This window comes from Pteropus alecto, unplaced genomic scaffold, assembly GCF_000325575.1.
Source record: "Pteropus alecto unplaced genomic scaffold, ASM32557v1 scaffold109, whole genome shotgun sequence".
In the NCBI taxonomy this organism is placed as follows: Eukaryota; Metazoa; Chordata; class Mammalia; order Chiroptera; family Pteropodidae; genus Pteropus; species Pteropus alecto.
Window position 1 is genome coordinate 7,005,915 of NW_006494608.1, and position 14,338 is coordinate 7,020,252.

The 14,338-nt window shown below is 33.8% G+C and overlaps 1 protein-coding gene across 3 annotated transcripts in view; it reads right to left on the reverse strand.

Annotated features, from left to right (window-relative positions):
• HBP1 (HMG-box transcription factor 1) overlaps window positions 1–14,338 on the reverse strand; it is a 28,703-nt gene that overhangs the window by 2,745 nt on the left and 11,620 nt on the right. For all 3 annotated transcript variants that reach the window (XM_006925365.3, XM_015599505.2, XM_015599506.2), the window contains exons 4-9: window positions 12,209–12,347; window positions 11,736–11,847; window positions 11,535–11,647; window positions 9,191–9,347; window positions 8,374–8,518; window positions 1,775–2,092 (exon numbers count right to left, since the gene is read on the reverse strand). In XM_006925365.3, coding sequence (XP_006925427.1) covers window positions 1,775–2,092; window positions 8,374–8,518; window positions 9,191–9,347; window positions 11,535–11,647; window positions 11,736–11,847; window positions 12,209–12,347 — 984 coding nt within the window. The remainder of the gene's footprint in view (window positions 1–1,774; window positions 2,093–8,373; window positions 8,519–9,190; window positions 9,348–11,534; window positions 11,648–11,735; window positions 11,848–12,208; window positions 12,348–14,338) is intronic.

Consider the following 14,338-nt stretch of genomic DNA (forward strand, 5'->3'; position numbering starts at 1 on the left):
AACTATGTTAAAAGCTATTCATTCTTTTGTGCCCATACTTCTCAAATAATTCTAAGTCATTTTTCATTCGTGCAATCATAGTGAAAATGTGGTGGCATTAACCATTCATACCTTATTGTTTACCTCTTAAAACAACACCAAATAAACCTCAGGCAATATTTGTACTCATCACTTGAGAAAATTGGATAAACTCAAATAAGTCAAACTGACAAGATATCATAATAGAAATCTGAAGCTATTTCTTATTTATATTTGTTAATCTGCCCCCAAACCTACTAAAATAGTCTCATACAGGACACACAGACCTAAATCATTTTCTTCTCTGGAGAACTTTTAACAATTTCATGACAAACAAAACAAATGGTCCTGGAATATCCTGGAATTATTACATGAAATATATACAAACTATTTTTACAATAACTGATAGGGAAGCTAGAGGTAGGCATCTAAGCTTTAGAAGAACAGTAACCACAGAAGCTCTACTACTTAAAAAGTAATTGTGTAGTAAATGTGTTTTTTAATCCCATAAGTCAATGTAATTAAACACTATACTACATCTTCCTTTATCATAATTAAAACCAGTTATTGTAGTCCCTGTAGTCAACTACATACTGGTTGACGTATTTACCAGTTAAACAAACCAATAAATATTCATGTACATATCAATTCCCAAATCAGAGATGCATTTGATGTAAGATGCTTCTCTTTTTAAAATGTAAACTTAAAAATTAAGCTCACAAGAACAGACTGGTGGTTACTAGACGTGGGGCAGAGGCATAAGAGATGCGGCGAAATAGGTGAAGATGGTCAAAAGGTACGAACATCCAGTCACGGGACATAATGTTACGGCAGGGAGACTTATAGTTGATAATGCTGCGTTGTATATTTGAAGGTTGCTAACAGAGTAGAGATCTCAGAAGTTCTCATCACAAGAAAAAAGCTACCTATGTATGGTGATGGATGTTAAGTAGACTTATTGTGACCATTTTACAATATATATATAAATATCGAATCATATATACTTGAAACTAATATGCTATATGTCAACTATATCTCAAAAATATATAATAATATACACATATGTAAAAAATTAAGCTCATGAGACATTGAACCTGAATTCAAAACTGAATTATTTTATGTGGATAATAATTTGACTTTTCTCATGATATCAAGGGCAGAGAATATGGTAGTTCTGATTGTCAGGAAATTAAGAAGATTAATTTTCATACATGGAGAACTTGGTTGGTTTGAGAAGTGAGCAGGAGAGGACTCTAAGAGATGAGGTAAGGGTACAGCAAACAGAATAAAAAGGACTAGAGTTAATTTTTATTCCTGGGCTCTACTGAGGACGCCACTAGGTTTAGTCTTGACAAATCTGGCAGTTATTACAAATTGCCAATACCCATGCATTCACTGTATGACACAGTTGTAAAATAAGTACATTCTTTAGAGCTGACAAAGTTTCTATAAAGTTTTCTCTAAAGATGGAACTGTCAGTTGTTAGAACTATGTCCACTAAAAGGCAAATGACATTTAATACTATTTTAGAAGGCAGATCCTTACCACCTAGGTAACCTAATTATCTGTCTAGATATAAAATAATTATACATAACCATAAAAATTCCACTTAAACTTTTTACTTTAAAGTCAACCTAAGAAAATAGAATTCAACAATAAAAGCTACTGAAGAATAAGTTTAACTGTCCCAATGCCTGTGAATTGCACTGAAGCATTACTCAATTACTATAATCAGAATCATCTCTTTTATTTTTACCTGTTATCTTTCCCTGGATACATCTGAGTATATTCAACTCTGTATTTTTTGGCAAAAAGCATGAAGGCATTCATTGGTCTTTTGCACTTGTTAGGAGAAGTGGCACTCACAGTCCCTGAGCTGTGGTTTTTGACAGCTTTAGCATACAAAGAACTGGAAGACAGCTGTGATGATCCAGGTGAGCCACAGTTTTTACTGAATCCAGATCTTGCAAAGTCTTGACCTCCAGGTCCTCCACATGACAAAGATGCACGACGCTGACGAGCCATACTACTTAGCACATAGACTGCAGAAGAATCCATAGGCGTAAAGTCATAGCTTAAAAAAATAAATTTGTAACATAGTTTTAATTCAATTTAATTATCTGATTTGTAAAAACAAGATTTTTAAAAAACCTTTAATATCTGATTGGAAATTTTAATGTATTTTCTCCTATATAATATTACCAACACTACTTTAGCAACTTCACCGAGTTATTTATAAAAGCTTATGTATGCACTAAAATTATTTTTTTAAAAATCTGTGATTACGAAAGTTAAAAAATAAAGACATCAAGTACTCCTCCCAACCCCGCCCAAGAATCTTATAATCCACATACTTATTCATAGCTGGTCTCTCCTCCAGATCCCACACACCTATTTATTCTTACTTTAGATTCACTTTTTGACAAATTATATAATCAGATTTCTTGGCCTACAAAAGCCTAAAACTAGAAAAAAATGGTGTGGCAGGCATATACCAGACCTAAAGACTAACTACTACAAATGATAAAATGTTGGGTAAGGGCAATCAAAAGTAGTTAAATGCAGCTAAAGGAACTTTAAAGTGCATAGTAATCTGGGTCACCTGTTTAGATATAGTCATACATATATCAGTCTTCCCCAAAGGCCATATATTATGACAAAGCCTAGTAACTTAAAAAATTCCACACTGATCAGGACAAACCATATTTTGTTTGGTATATTTAGTTTACACAGGCATGGAAATCATCTCTTCGTATCATCATCTCCTCAACAAGCTTGCCTGGAGGGTATTATTATCCTCTTTTATATGAAGAAACAGAAAGACATAGTATTACTCGCTCAAGGCCACACAGCTACTAGATCCAAACCCAGATGTGTCTGTCCACCTCCAAAGCCCCGGATTTCCTCACCAATACCATGGTGCTCTGAGCTGCCATTAGCTAACCTCAAGGTAAACAAATAATATTAATTGAAAATATTAGCTGAAACTTAAGAGCGAATGTAGACCACGGTCTAAAGATACACTTGTGAAAATAACTCTTTTGTCTGTTAACTCCTGCTTATGCTTTTTATCTTGTCAGAAAACCTTTTTCATTCTAAACCTAGCTCTTTCCTTAAAACAGAAATTCTAATAATACATCAAAACAGATTGATAGTAGCTGCAGAAATAGTAGCTGCTAAGGTAAAGCATATGAGATTATGAATTACTCTAAAGATAGATGGAGAGAGCTAAATGAATGAAGTCCATGCCATTAACTACACATAATAACAATGACTTCTACTAATTATCAACCACACAGTGTCTGTTTAAGGGTATTATATGAAATAAATATACGTAAAGTATGACTCCAAAAATCATCTAATGAATGCAGAGCAATTGATCTTATGTCAGAGGAACACTATCTTAACTTACTCCCAAATATAATTTAGAAAAACAGCAAACTTAAGCATTATAAATAAATCTGACATGAAATTACTACTCTCTACTGAAGGCAATTATTTAATTATAATTTGAAATACCAAAAGATTTCAAATAGGATAAGACAACACTGATGGAAATTAAGGACATTATGCTAAGTGAGATAAGTCAGTCAGAGAAGACAAGTACTGTATGATGTTACTAATATGTGGAATCTAAAAAAATACAAACTCATAAAAATGACAATGATGGTTACCAGGGGATGGGTGGGAGTGGCTGGGAGATAGGACAGATGTTGTTTAGGGTACAAACTTGCAATAAGTAATGCATAAGCCCTAGAGATATAATGTACAGTATAGTGAACACACATGATATTGTAATCATCAAATTTGCTAAGAGACTAGAACTTAATTATTCCAACCACTAAAAAGAAATGGTAATTATGTAATATGCTAGTGGTGCTAATTATCCTTACAATGGCAATCATTTATAAACATATCAAATTAACATGTTGTATACTTCAAAGTTATACATTGTTATGTCAAATATATTGAAAAAAAATTTTTAGGGTAAGCTAATTAACTACTGAAATTTGAAAACTCCACCATCTAGTGGCACAAATGAAACCATCACCTATTTCCAGTATGGGTAAAATTTAAAGCAGCTTTAAATATTCACTCATGCAATTCAGGATTTTGACAGAACTAAAGCATTAAAGTATTACACAGAATATCTAAAAAATAGCGTAACCTTCTGCTAAACCACCTCAGCATGTTTCTTCTTCATCTGTCATTCCCGATATGTGCCATGTTTCACACCTCTGCTTTTTGTACACGCTATTCCATAAGCTTAAAATGGCCTTTCCGACCTTTACTGTCTAATTATTACAATCACAATAGTCTATGAACCATGTTATATATATCGACTCATTTAATATTCCCTTTAATATTATTCTAATTTTACAGATTTTAAAAACCATAGGAAGGTTAATTAACTTATCCCAGCTTTCATAGCAAATCTGTTGCAGGCCCAGGATTTGAACCCAGGCAATCCAGCTCCAGAGTTCATGTTCCTGCCCGGCTACACTGTCCCAATGAGCATGCACTACACCATGCACATTTACCATCCCACTTCCTTCTCTAGGCTGGAAGCAAAGAGGAAGGCCCATGTCTTAACCGATTTTAAATGCCCAGCACATACTAAACTCTCAAATGTTTGATGGGTGACTGAGAGGGTAAAACGATAAATTTTGCAAAACATAATAATGTAAAATTTTAATTGGGTTAAAATCCTACTTCTGCCACTTACTAGTAATATGACCTTGGGAAGTTAAACCATCTCACCTCATTTTACATATCTGTAAAATGAAGATAATACATGCTATGCAATGTTGCAGAGCTGAAACAACTGCTGAAAGAACAACAGATATAAAAACGCTTGGTACATAACAGGTACTCACTCGATTAGGGGTACCTATTATTATTGTATACTCAATCTGGAATCTTTATAAGTTATCAGCTTGAATCCTAATTCTAGCACTAACTGGCTGTTTTGGGCATGTTCCTTTACCTCTCTCAGCTTTAGTTCTCTCTGTAAAATGAGGATATCATCTACTAACGGAAGTGAAGATTAAATTAACATATATACAGTATTTAGTTCATAATAGGTACTCATTATGCTTGTTAAATTACTTGAACCAAAATGTCAATTTCACAAAGTCAGAAGTGACTGTTTTAAACCTGCCTGATGCCTAGAAGACTGGCCTTAATTCTCAATGTATGGTATGGGCTTCTTCAAATCATGCTCTCACTTGGAAGCGTCCTTTCTACAGGAGAGCCAGGATTGTGTTTTAAGAACTCATCATTTTATTGCTGGCTTCTGGTCCTTACTAAGGTGGAGTCTACTCAAATATCTTCCCATTTGGATGACTCAAGGGCTTGCTCTAAGTGAGACCTGTGATTTTATTCCAGGGTCCTGGTTCCTACTTAGACTGTTTCCTCTTTCTGCCTTTCTTTCCCTTCTTGCCCAACATGTATCAGGCAGCATCTCCCTTAACCATCTCCTGTAAGTCATAATCCAATCCACAACAAAAACTTAAGGCAACTTCATGCTTCTCAACTTTTTCATGGTTTCTCCTGGATAAAATTGTTCATTTTCATTGCTTTATGGGGATGAGGAAGGAGGGGTGCTGCTGTCACTCCAAAGTAAAATAAGATCAATGCCAAGGTAATTTTAAGAGTGAATGCCACTCAGTAGCACCAAGTGATGAGAACATGCCATCTTGGAAAAACAGGAATTAAGTAGCCAAGCGTTCCCTTTTTAAAAAACAAAACTTGTACACTATGTGATACTTGATATATTAAAAAAGCATACAATGTATATGAAAAATGTATTTAACATATATATGAAGCATACAAATAAATGAGTGAACTGAAAACCTAAATTAAGAAATAAGACTATTTCCAATATCGCCAAAGTTCCACATTTACCACCCCGCCCGCCAAAATATCTCAACCAATCTCCTGAATGGTTATTCTTCCCTTACTTTTTCAATAATTTAATTATAAAAATGTGTTATTCGGAAACAATATATAAATACTATAGCAGCATTAATTTTGTTAATGTCTATAATATATAATGTTTTGTTTTGCATAAAAGAGTAAACATAACAGGCCTTACCGCTATCCTTTCAAAGGTTTACTTTAGAAGGTTGGCCCCTGATTAGTTAGCATCTGGAAACTTAGATTTTGGGAAGGCTCCCATCATTCCCACAACTGAGAAGAGTGGCTCAATATATGTACGAACAATATGGTTTAACCCTGAACACCTTTCTTTTTGGAGGTTTTGAATTTTGGTACATGCCAGCCTGAAGCAGCCCATGTGACCAGGTCCCAGTAAAAACCTTGCTGTGTCTAAAAAGCTTTCCTGGTAGATAGCATTTCACAGATGTCATGGCTCACTGCTGATGGATATAAGCATGTCCTGTGTGACTCTACGGGAGAGGACTCCTGGAAGCTCAGCTTCTTCCAGACTTTACCCCATACCTTTCCTTTTCCTAACTTTTATATCCTTTCACTGTAAGAAATGAGAGCTAAGAGTATGACTATATGCTGAATCTTTTAAGTTGTCTCAATCATCGAACCTGAGGTGGATGACCTCCAGCAGAACTGTATGATGTATATTATATATACTATATAATTATATACTTATAATTTTATTACACATTTCCCCAAAAAAATGATTCCATTAAAAAATAGAATCAATCATACTGTATATTTCTGAGACTAATTTTTTAACATTATTTCTAAAATTGATCCATTTTTTAAAATGTATAGCTAAGGATCATTCATTTTCTATTTACATAAAGAATTCCACTGTATGATTATATAACAATTTATATATTTACTCTCTGGTTAATGAGTATTGATACTGTTTCCACGGTTTGCTCTCATGAACAATACAGCTATGAACTCATTTACACTTCTATGAGTTTACTTCTCTAGGGTAAACATACAGAGCAATGGAATTGCTGATAGTGTTATAAAATAAGGCCAAATTATTTTCCAAAGTTTTGTTTACACTCTCACCAAAATATGAGTTATCACTGATCTACATCCTAAGAATACTTAAGAGTATAAGACCTTAAAATTTTGCCTCATTTCTTTTTTCAAAGAACAATGTAGAGGAGGGATGTAATCAAATGGCATTTAGATTCCAATCTTGCAGTTATTGAGCATATGGCCTGTGTTATTTTTTTAAAAACAAACAATATGCATTTTTATTTTTAAATTATGGAACATTTCCTCTGGAAGGAAAAAAGACCTTTCATTAGGAATCTAAAGGCCTGGATTCCAGTTTCTGCTCTGCTTCTGGGTGAATTTCTCTCTCCCCTCATCCCCACCCTTTTCTCTTTTTTTAAAATAACTTTTTATTTTTCAATTAGTTAACATACAACATTGTATGAGTTTCAGGTGCACAACACAGTGATTAGACATTTATATTAACTTACTAAGTGATCAACCCCAATAAATCTAATATTCGTTTGATATCATAGTTATTACAGTATTATTGACTATATTCCTTATGCTATATTTTACATCCCTATGAATATTTTGCAATTACCAATATGTATCTTAATCCTTTCCCTTTTTCACCCCCCACCCTTACTCCCCTCCCATCTGGCAACTATCAAAATGTTCTCTGTATCTGAATTTGTGGCTTTTGCTTTTTTAAATAATGGTCTCACTTTTTCTTTTGATATACAAATATATTAATCTTATATTTTGTTATATTAATTTGAATGAAATAAAATCTACAGACCAGCAGGAACTCTTGAGAATTCTCTAGACTTGATAATTATCTTAAAGAAAAAAATGAGTCTTAAAATCCCAGATATCCACATACAGACTTTCTCGGAGTACCTCTCAGGACTGAGGGGTTTACAGGGTTGTGGGACTTTCAGTGCTAAAACCAGAAAAGTTCCATACAAATTGAGACACAGTTGGTCAACCTTCGTGGGTGTTAGGACACATGGGTTCTTTGTCCTACTGTACCACTTAATAGCAGATGATCTCAGGAAAAAATCACTTCCCTCTTAAGTCTTTACAAATGTCAAATTTTTGCTATATTTACTATTTGTTAAACCATGAAACTAACACTCTTGGTCAAAATGAGTATTAAACAAAGACAGTTAACTAAAGAAAAAAAAAAGAACTCACTTTTTAACTCAACACACAGAGATGTAAAACTCGCCATGAGCTGTTGTTTTAATTACCTAATATTTGATCATGTGTATGTACTTCCTCTAAGTACTACTTTTATAATTCTCAAGTATTTAAAGGTTTAGCCTCTTAAATATTTGACTTAGCAATCATTAGGGAGATTAAAGGGTAAATTTTTACGGGGGGGGGGGGGGGGGGGAATTAACCCAATATTACCTTTTAAATGTATCAAAAACACCTGAATCATCAAAATTAATGGCATCGGGGTGTCCAGGAGGTAGACATACATCACCAATATGAATTTCACAACATGGAATGCCATGCTGTACCACAGTCAAGCTTGGATAAAATGATGACCAACCTGAAGTTAAATCAAACAACAGTTGCATAAAGGATGGGGACTGACAGAGAGCACACTAATTATTATATGATAGACATATTATTTCTGAGTCTTAAAGTCATTATTTAAAATAAAATTTTCTAATACAAGTCATGTAGCTTTGCCATAAAATTGAGTACAAGTATTTTCTTTAAGCAATGTAAAAGCCCTCCAAAAGAGTTGAATTCAGCATTTTATCAAGAGATTCTATCCATTAGCACTTCCACAAATCTACAAGATAGCAAGTGATAAATGATGAGCGAGATCATGAAATACTTTCTGAATTATTATGTTTAACATGGTGGCATTGTAATAAGGCTCTGAAAGGTAAATCAAAAATATGGCATATTTGGTAACTACATAAACTAAAATGCAATTACAAGAATATTCCATTCCCCAAACTATGTATCAGGATAACAGAGAACTTATAGTATACCACATGAATCTAAAAGTTTTTTATACCCACAGGAAGTAGAGCTTAATATGACTACCACTAAGACACAAGTATCATCTGGCATTTACTATAGTAGTTTATTTTGAAATTTTCCCTTCAATTTTTTATTCTTAATCATAAAAGAATTATGTGCCACAAGACATAATTACAGATTTAAGGTTTCTTTAAAAAGTTACTAGACATTAAAATTGAAGCCCTACCTTTATTTTTAACATAGAATGGGTGGTCCAGTTTACACTCTACAGTTAGTAAACCATCTTCTACTGTACCAGGATCGAAAGTCAACTTTAGTACAGACTCGCCGAATGATACACTTTCTTCATGTGATAACAACTTTAGACCATCAGAACCATAGCCCTGAAAATAAGTGCATATAGTGAATGAACTGGCAATGTTCAATTCAACACATAATAAAGTTTCTATTACATGTAACACTTTATGGAAAAGATAAAAATAAACAAGACAGGATCCCTGTCTTTAAAGAGCTTTCAACCCAGTAGTGAAGAAAGGCACATAAATAAATCGCTACAATATAAGGCAGACTGGAATAAGCATTTTAATTCAAGTGTAAATAATACTATGGAGTTTAATAAAGGGAGACTTTAATTCCAAAAGAGCGAGCTCAGGAAGGCTTTCAATTCCCATTTGAACTAGGATTTAAAAGAATGAAATTTAGTAAGGTAAAAGAGCAAACACCAGGAATAGTCGTACTAACAAGTGCGGAGTATCTGCTAATAATACAAGATGAGCTCAGAGTTGGGGCAAACAAGACTGAAAAGGAGGAGCCAGTTAGTAAGTAAAGGGTCTTAAAGATAAGCAAAGTACAAACTTTCCTTTGAGACGGTATTGGAAAGTCAATAAAAGTACTTTTAATTAATATGATTATTCATTTTAAGATAATGACAAAGGCTAAAGAATTTATTTATTTAAATTTATTAAGTTTATTTATTTATTTAAAGATATAATGAGAGAAACCCATCAGTCTTGAAATGACAAGTATAGTGGTCGTAGAATTAGACTAAATTTAAATTCAACAAATATTTATTGAGCATTTAGTATATGCCAGATACTAGGCTCTGAAAACACAAGCATTAACAACACATGATCCCTACCCCTGAATTCACAGAAAAACAAAGGAGACAAACATGCCAACAGCTAGCTATAGTACCTATTATTACACTAGTGCATGAACAAAGTAAAGAATGAGAGAAGGACTAAAAAAAATCTTTAAGGAAACTGATAACTAAATATGAAGGGAGGAAAGGGAATACTCAACTTCATGGTTTTGAATGTGGCAATCAAGAAAGATAACGATACCTTTAAAAGAATAGGAGAATAGCAGGCTGGGAAGGGGGATAAAAGGTGAATCCAATGTCGCTTTATACTAATAAATCAAGTTTGAAGAACATCTACGGATGTCTCATGCAGTTAGAAAAATGCACATGAAGACTACAGACATATATTTGTAAATAAATGAATTATATAACCTTCTAATTCTTAGAGCTACAAGCCCTTAAAATTAATCCAATCCCACGGATCAGGATGCCAATGCCAAGTGGGGTTAACAATCTGCCCAAAGTCATTCACACAAATAGTTGCCAGAAGAGCTAGAAAGCCCAGGTTTCCTAACTCCAAGTAGAGTGCTTTTCACAGGCCACAAGGCGGTACTGACAAAATCAGCAGAGGGATTGGTTAAGAGAATGAAGAGGAGCCGAACTCTGTCTTACATTCGACATTATGGGCAGACAACCCACCAGTCGAAAACACTGAGCTATTAAAAAGACAATCAAGGCACTGCTGTGCTACACAGATCAAGATAAGACAACGTCAGGAACTCATACACTGTTAGATGCTGCAGAGATGTCTAACAGAACAAGCAGAAGTCTCTCTAGAAATTAGAATAAAGCTATTAACCTTTGAGACAATTTTAGAATGGTACAAGCCAAAGTTGGACTATGGCAAACTTAACCATAAAGGAGAGAAACAAAAGGCAGCTATGTCAGGACTAATGTTCTCAAGAAACTTAGGAGTAGGAGACAGCAACATCAAACAGGAATTTTAAACTATTTTAAACAATACACATGCCCAATTTCTCTGCCTACGGTGACGATGGTGAAATTAAAGAATTCCAAGACAAAGGTGTCAACTGATACTTATCCTCCTATTGCCCACTACTGCTTTTATCAACTTAAAAAATACCAGTGTTTTATGGAGTTATTTAAAAAGTAACTCAATATAATCAACTCTCAATTATACATTGGGAATTTAATTACTTTGTAGATTACCTAAGGCTTTGTTTCACTTGTTTATCCATTTATTTTTAATGCCAGTTTAGTTTTCTCTATCTAAGAAAGCATAACTATAATTGTAAACCTAAAACCTCTCCATTAGGCTAAGCATCAATAAGTAGTCACAAAACCTCTTTCTAAAATGTACAGTGTCATTTGAACATGAAAGTAAATGGAGAGTACTACTGTAGATTAATAATAAACTTCATGTTTCATTTTGAAAGATTGTTAGAAGTTTTAGGAATTTCAAATCAACCTTGTGAGTGCCCATTTGGAGATCTTCTTCATTGTCACAGCCTTCAGCTCTAGCAAAATCTTCAACATCCTGCCATTCTGTATTGCTTCCCTTATGAAAGCATAGTCGTGTGCCTAAAGTTTAAGTATAAAACAAACATCAGATATGTGACAAGGTGCTACATAAGTAAGCTGTAAAAAATTTCAAGTATTTTTTTTTTACCTTTTAAAAAACAGTGCCAAGCAGTTGAAGGCCAGGAATTGCACCATCCCAAATCATCATCATCTGAGAGGGAGGACATGCAGAAAATGCCAGATTCTGATTCACTATTTGCCTGTGGAGAAAAACATAAACTTTTTTACTTTTAAACATATCTTATTAATATCTATCTTTATCTCAAACCTTCAGGCTCTTTTAGGATATAATTCAATCATTCTCAACTTAGGAAAACATACACTACCTTTAAAAACTATAGTTCTTGAAAGTTTTGGTTAAAATCATGTTCCCATTTGTAACAAACTTTACTAAGTTAATAGAGCTGTATATAAAATCAAATCCAGATCACTATCAGAACAATGAGACATACTCTTTTCCATCTGTTATGTGCTTCAAAAGACTTTCTTACAGAAGAGAAGTTAATCTATTTCAACTGTTGTGCAAACTTTGTAAAAGTTTAAGCTCATGAATAAACTCACCCTTTCATGTCTGACTGGTGTTTCTTCCTTCCAGTGGTGAGGGAAGGCTGGCTCACTCTTAGAAGAAGAGGACACTGGTGGAGGGCGTGCATAGGAATGTAAACTTTTGCTAGTAGCTATGATGTGTACAGGAGATGATCTAAAATAAAGCAGCAGTTTTAACCATAAAGTATAGGTCCTTACAGTAGATCTTTCCTTTTGATGAAAAAACTTTATATTCAAAATGCCAATGTTATTATATATAAGACACCTATGGAAATACTAATAAAGACATCAAGATTTCATTGATGATATGCTGGTCCGTCACTCAATCTCTTACCCAAGCCCTTCTCATACATTTTAAAGTTTTTTTCCAGATTCAATAATGTATTTTAAATTCCAAATTACTGTTTCACTTATTTTTATATCGACAAGTACATATAAATGCACATATTTTCATTCATGAAGAATGATAACCTCTGTGCAGGGCTCCATATACATTTCTTTCTTGTCCTTTGATGCAGTAAGTCTTAATATGAGTGAATGTATGCCTAATGCAGCCAACACTGAACTCTTACCTACCAACCACCTATCACTGGGCAGATACAATGAACTACCTTAAGCTAAAATGCTTAAACTTATCATAGCAGAAAGCAGCCTATTTGCAACTTCTTGTAACTGGACACTACTTCTTGTTTAATACAAACTTGCTGAAAAGCATCTACACAGAAGGGCTATTATTTTGCCCCAGCATCTCTTAAAAAATTTACCCTTTCCCCAGTTTCCCCCTCGAAAGTCTCTTTAACAAGCAGTGCTCTCTTTAGAGTATGTGGGCTCCTGAGAACATACTAAGATCCTTACCCCACAAAGAGATCAGCTATTCAGTTAAGGGTGACGTAAGAAGCCAGCCCAACAAAGATGACCAGTAGTGTGTACTGACATGGGATTTGGAAAACAGTAGAGAGGAAAACTGCAAGATCTAAGGGGTAGATGGGTCTGAAGACCCCAAATCAGGACAATTCTCTGAGATGCCAAACAGGGATTTGGTCCTTAACAGTAAAAAGTTTATGCATTTCTGTATTAACCTTTTTTTAAAAAAAGAAGAGGGACATCTTACTTTCCAATTCTTCGCTTAGTAAGAAATTTTATTAGCCTTTCAATTTTATTGTCATCAACATTTTTTATTATAACTTTGCAGAAATTATTTTTAAATGAAGATCCAGGAAACTCTACTTTGCTTTCATGTTTTATCACTTCTCATATAAAAAACTATACTCTCCAATCAATTTTGGATTTCAAAATACAAATACTGAATGTTTCATCTTTAACCAACTTCTTCCTTTTATTATACATGTAGAACTTTATGACATATTAGAGAATGGCCAAACTGCTAAAAATTTCTTAAGTTCATCTCTGCCTTTATCACCAAAAGAAAATGAGTTTTATCAGTTCTTCCGTTAAACCATTTGAAAGAGAAGTAACAATACAATCTTCTAAAATGTACAATGGTCTAAATGGTCTGTAAAAATTAACATATGAAACATGTCTAAAACACTAACACTATTTGTTTCTTCTTCCCTCTATCCATGCAGGGATAATATAAATTTTACCTGTCCTCAACCCCTCGGTACTATACAGTTACAACTTCAGACATCCAAAGCTTAATAACTAACATAGTTTAACACTCTACAAGAAGTTGAATGAATAGCCACTGACAAGTGTTAGAGGGCAAGCTAGATAGCAGAGCGTGACTCTTGGTCTTGTTCCCTATGAAGAAGAGAACCACAGAAAATACTGCAGAGAATAAATTTACATCTTTATGGAGATACTCCTTTACTTATGTTTCTATTATACTGATTTTCTTCTGAAAGGTATATTCAACTTTCCATGAATCATATTACTAATCCTCATGAGTTTGCTGTGAAAAATGAAAAGTATTATCTCTAAACTAGAAATGGGGAAAAAGGAAAGTCTCAGTAAAATCAAGGGGTTTAATATAAAGGAATTTTTAGTTTTTTAACTATTAAGATTCTAATGAAAACTGGGACTATAAAAGGAGTAATACTCGGAAAGGCAAGTTTTCTTTCCTGTGGAAATTTTCACAGAATTAAACTAAAATGAATTTGCTCTAATCAAGGCGAATATCCTGCT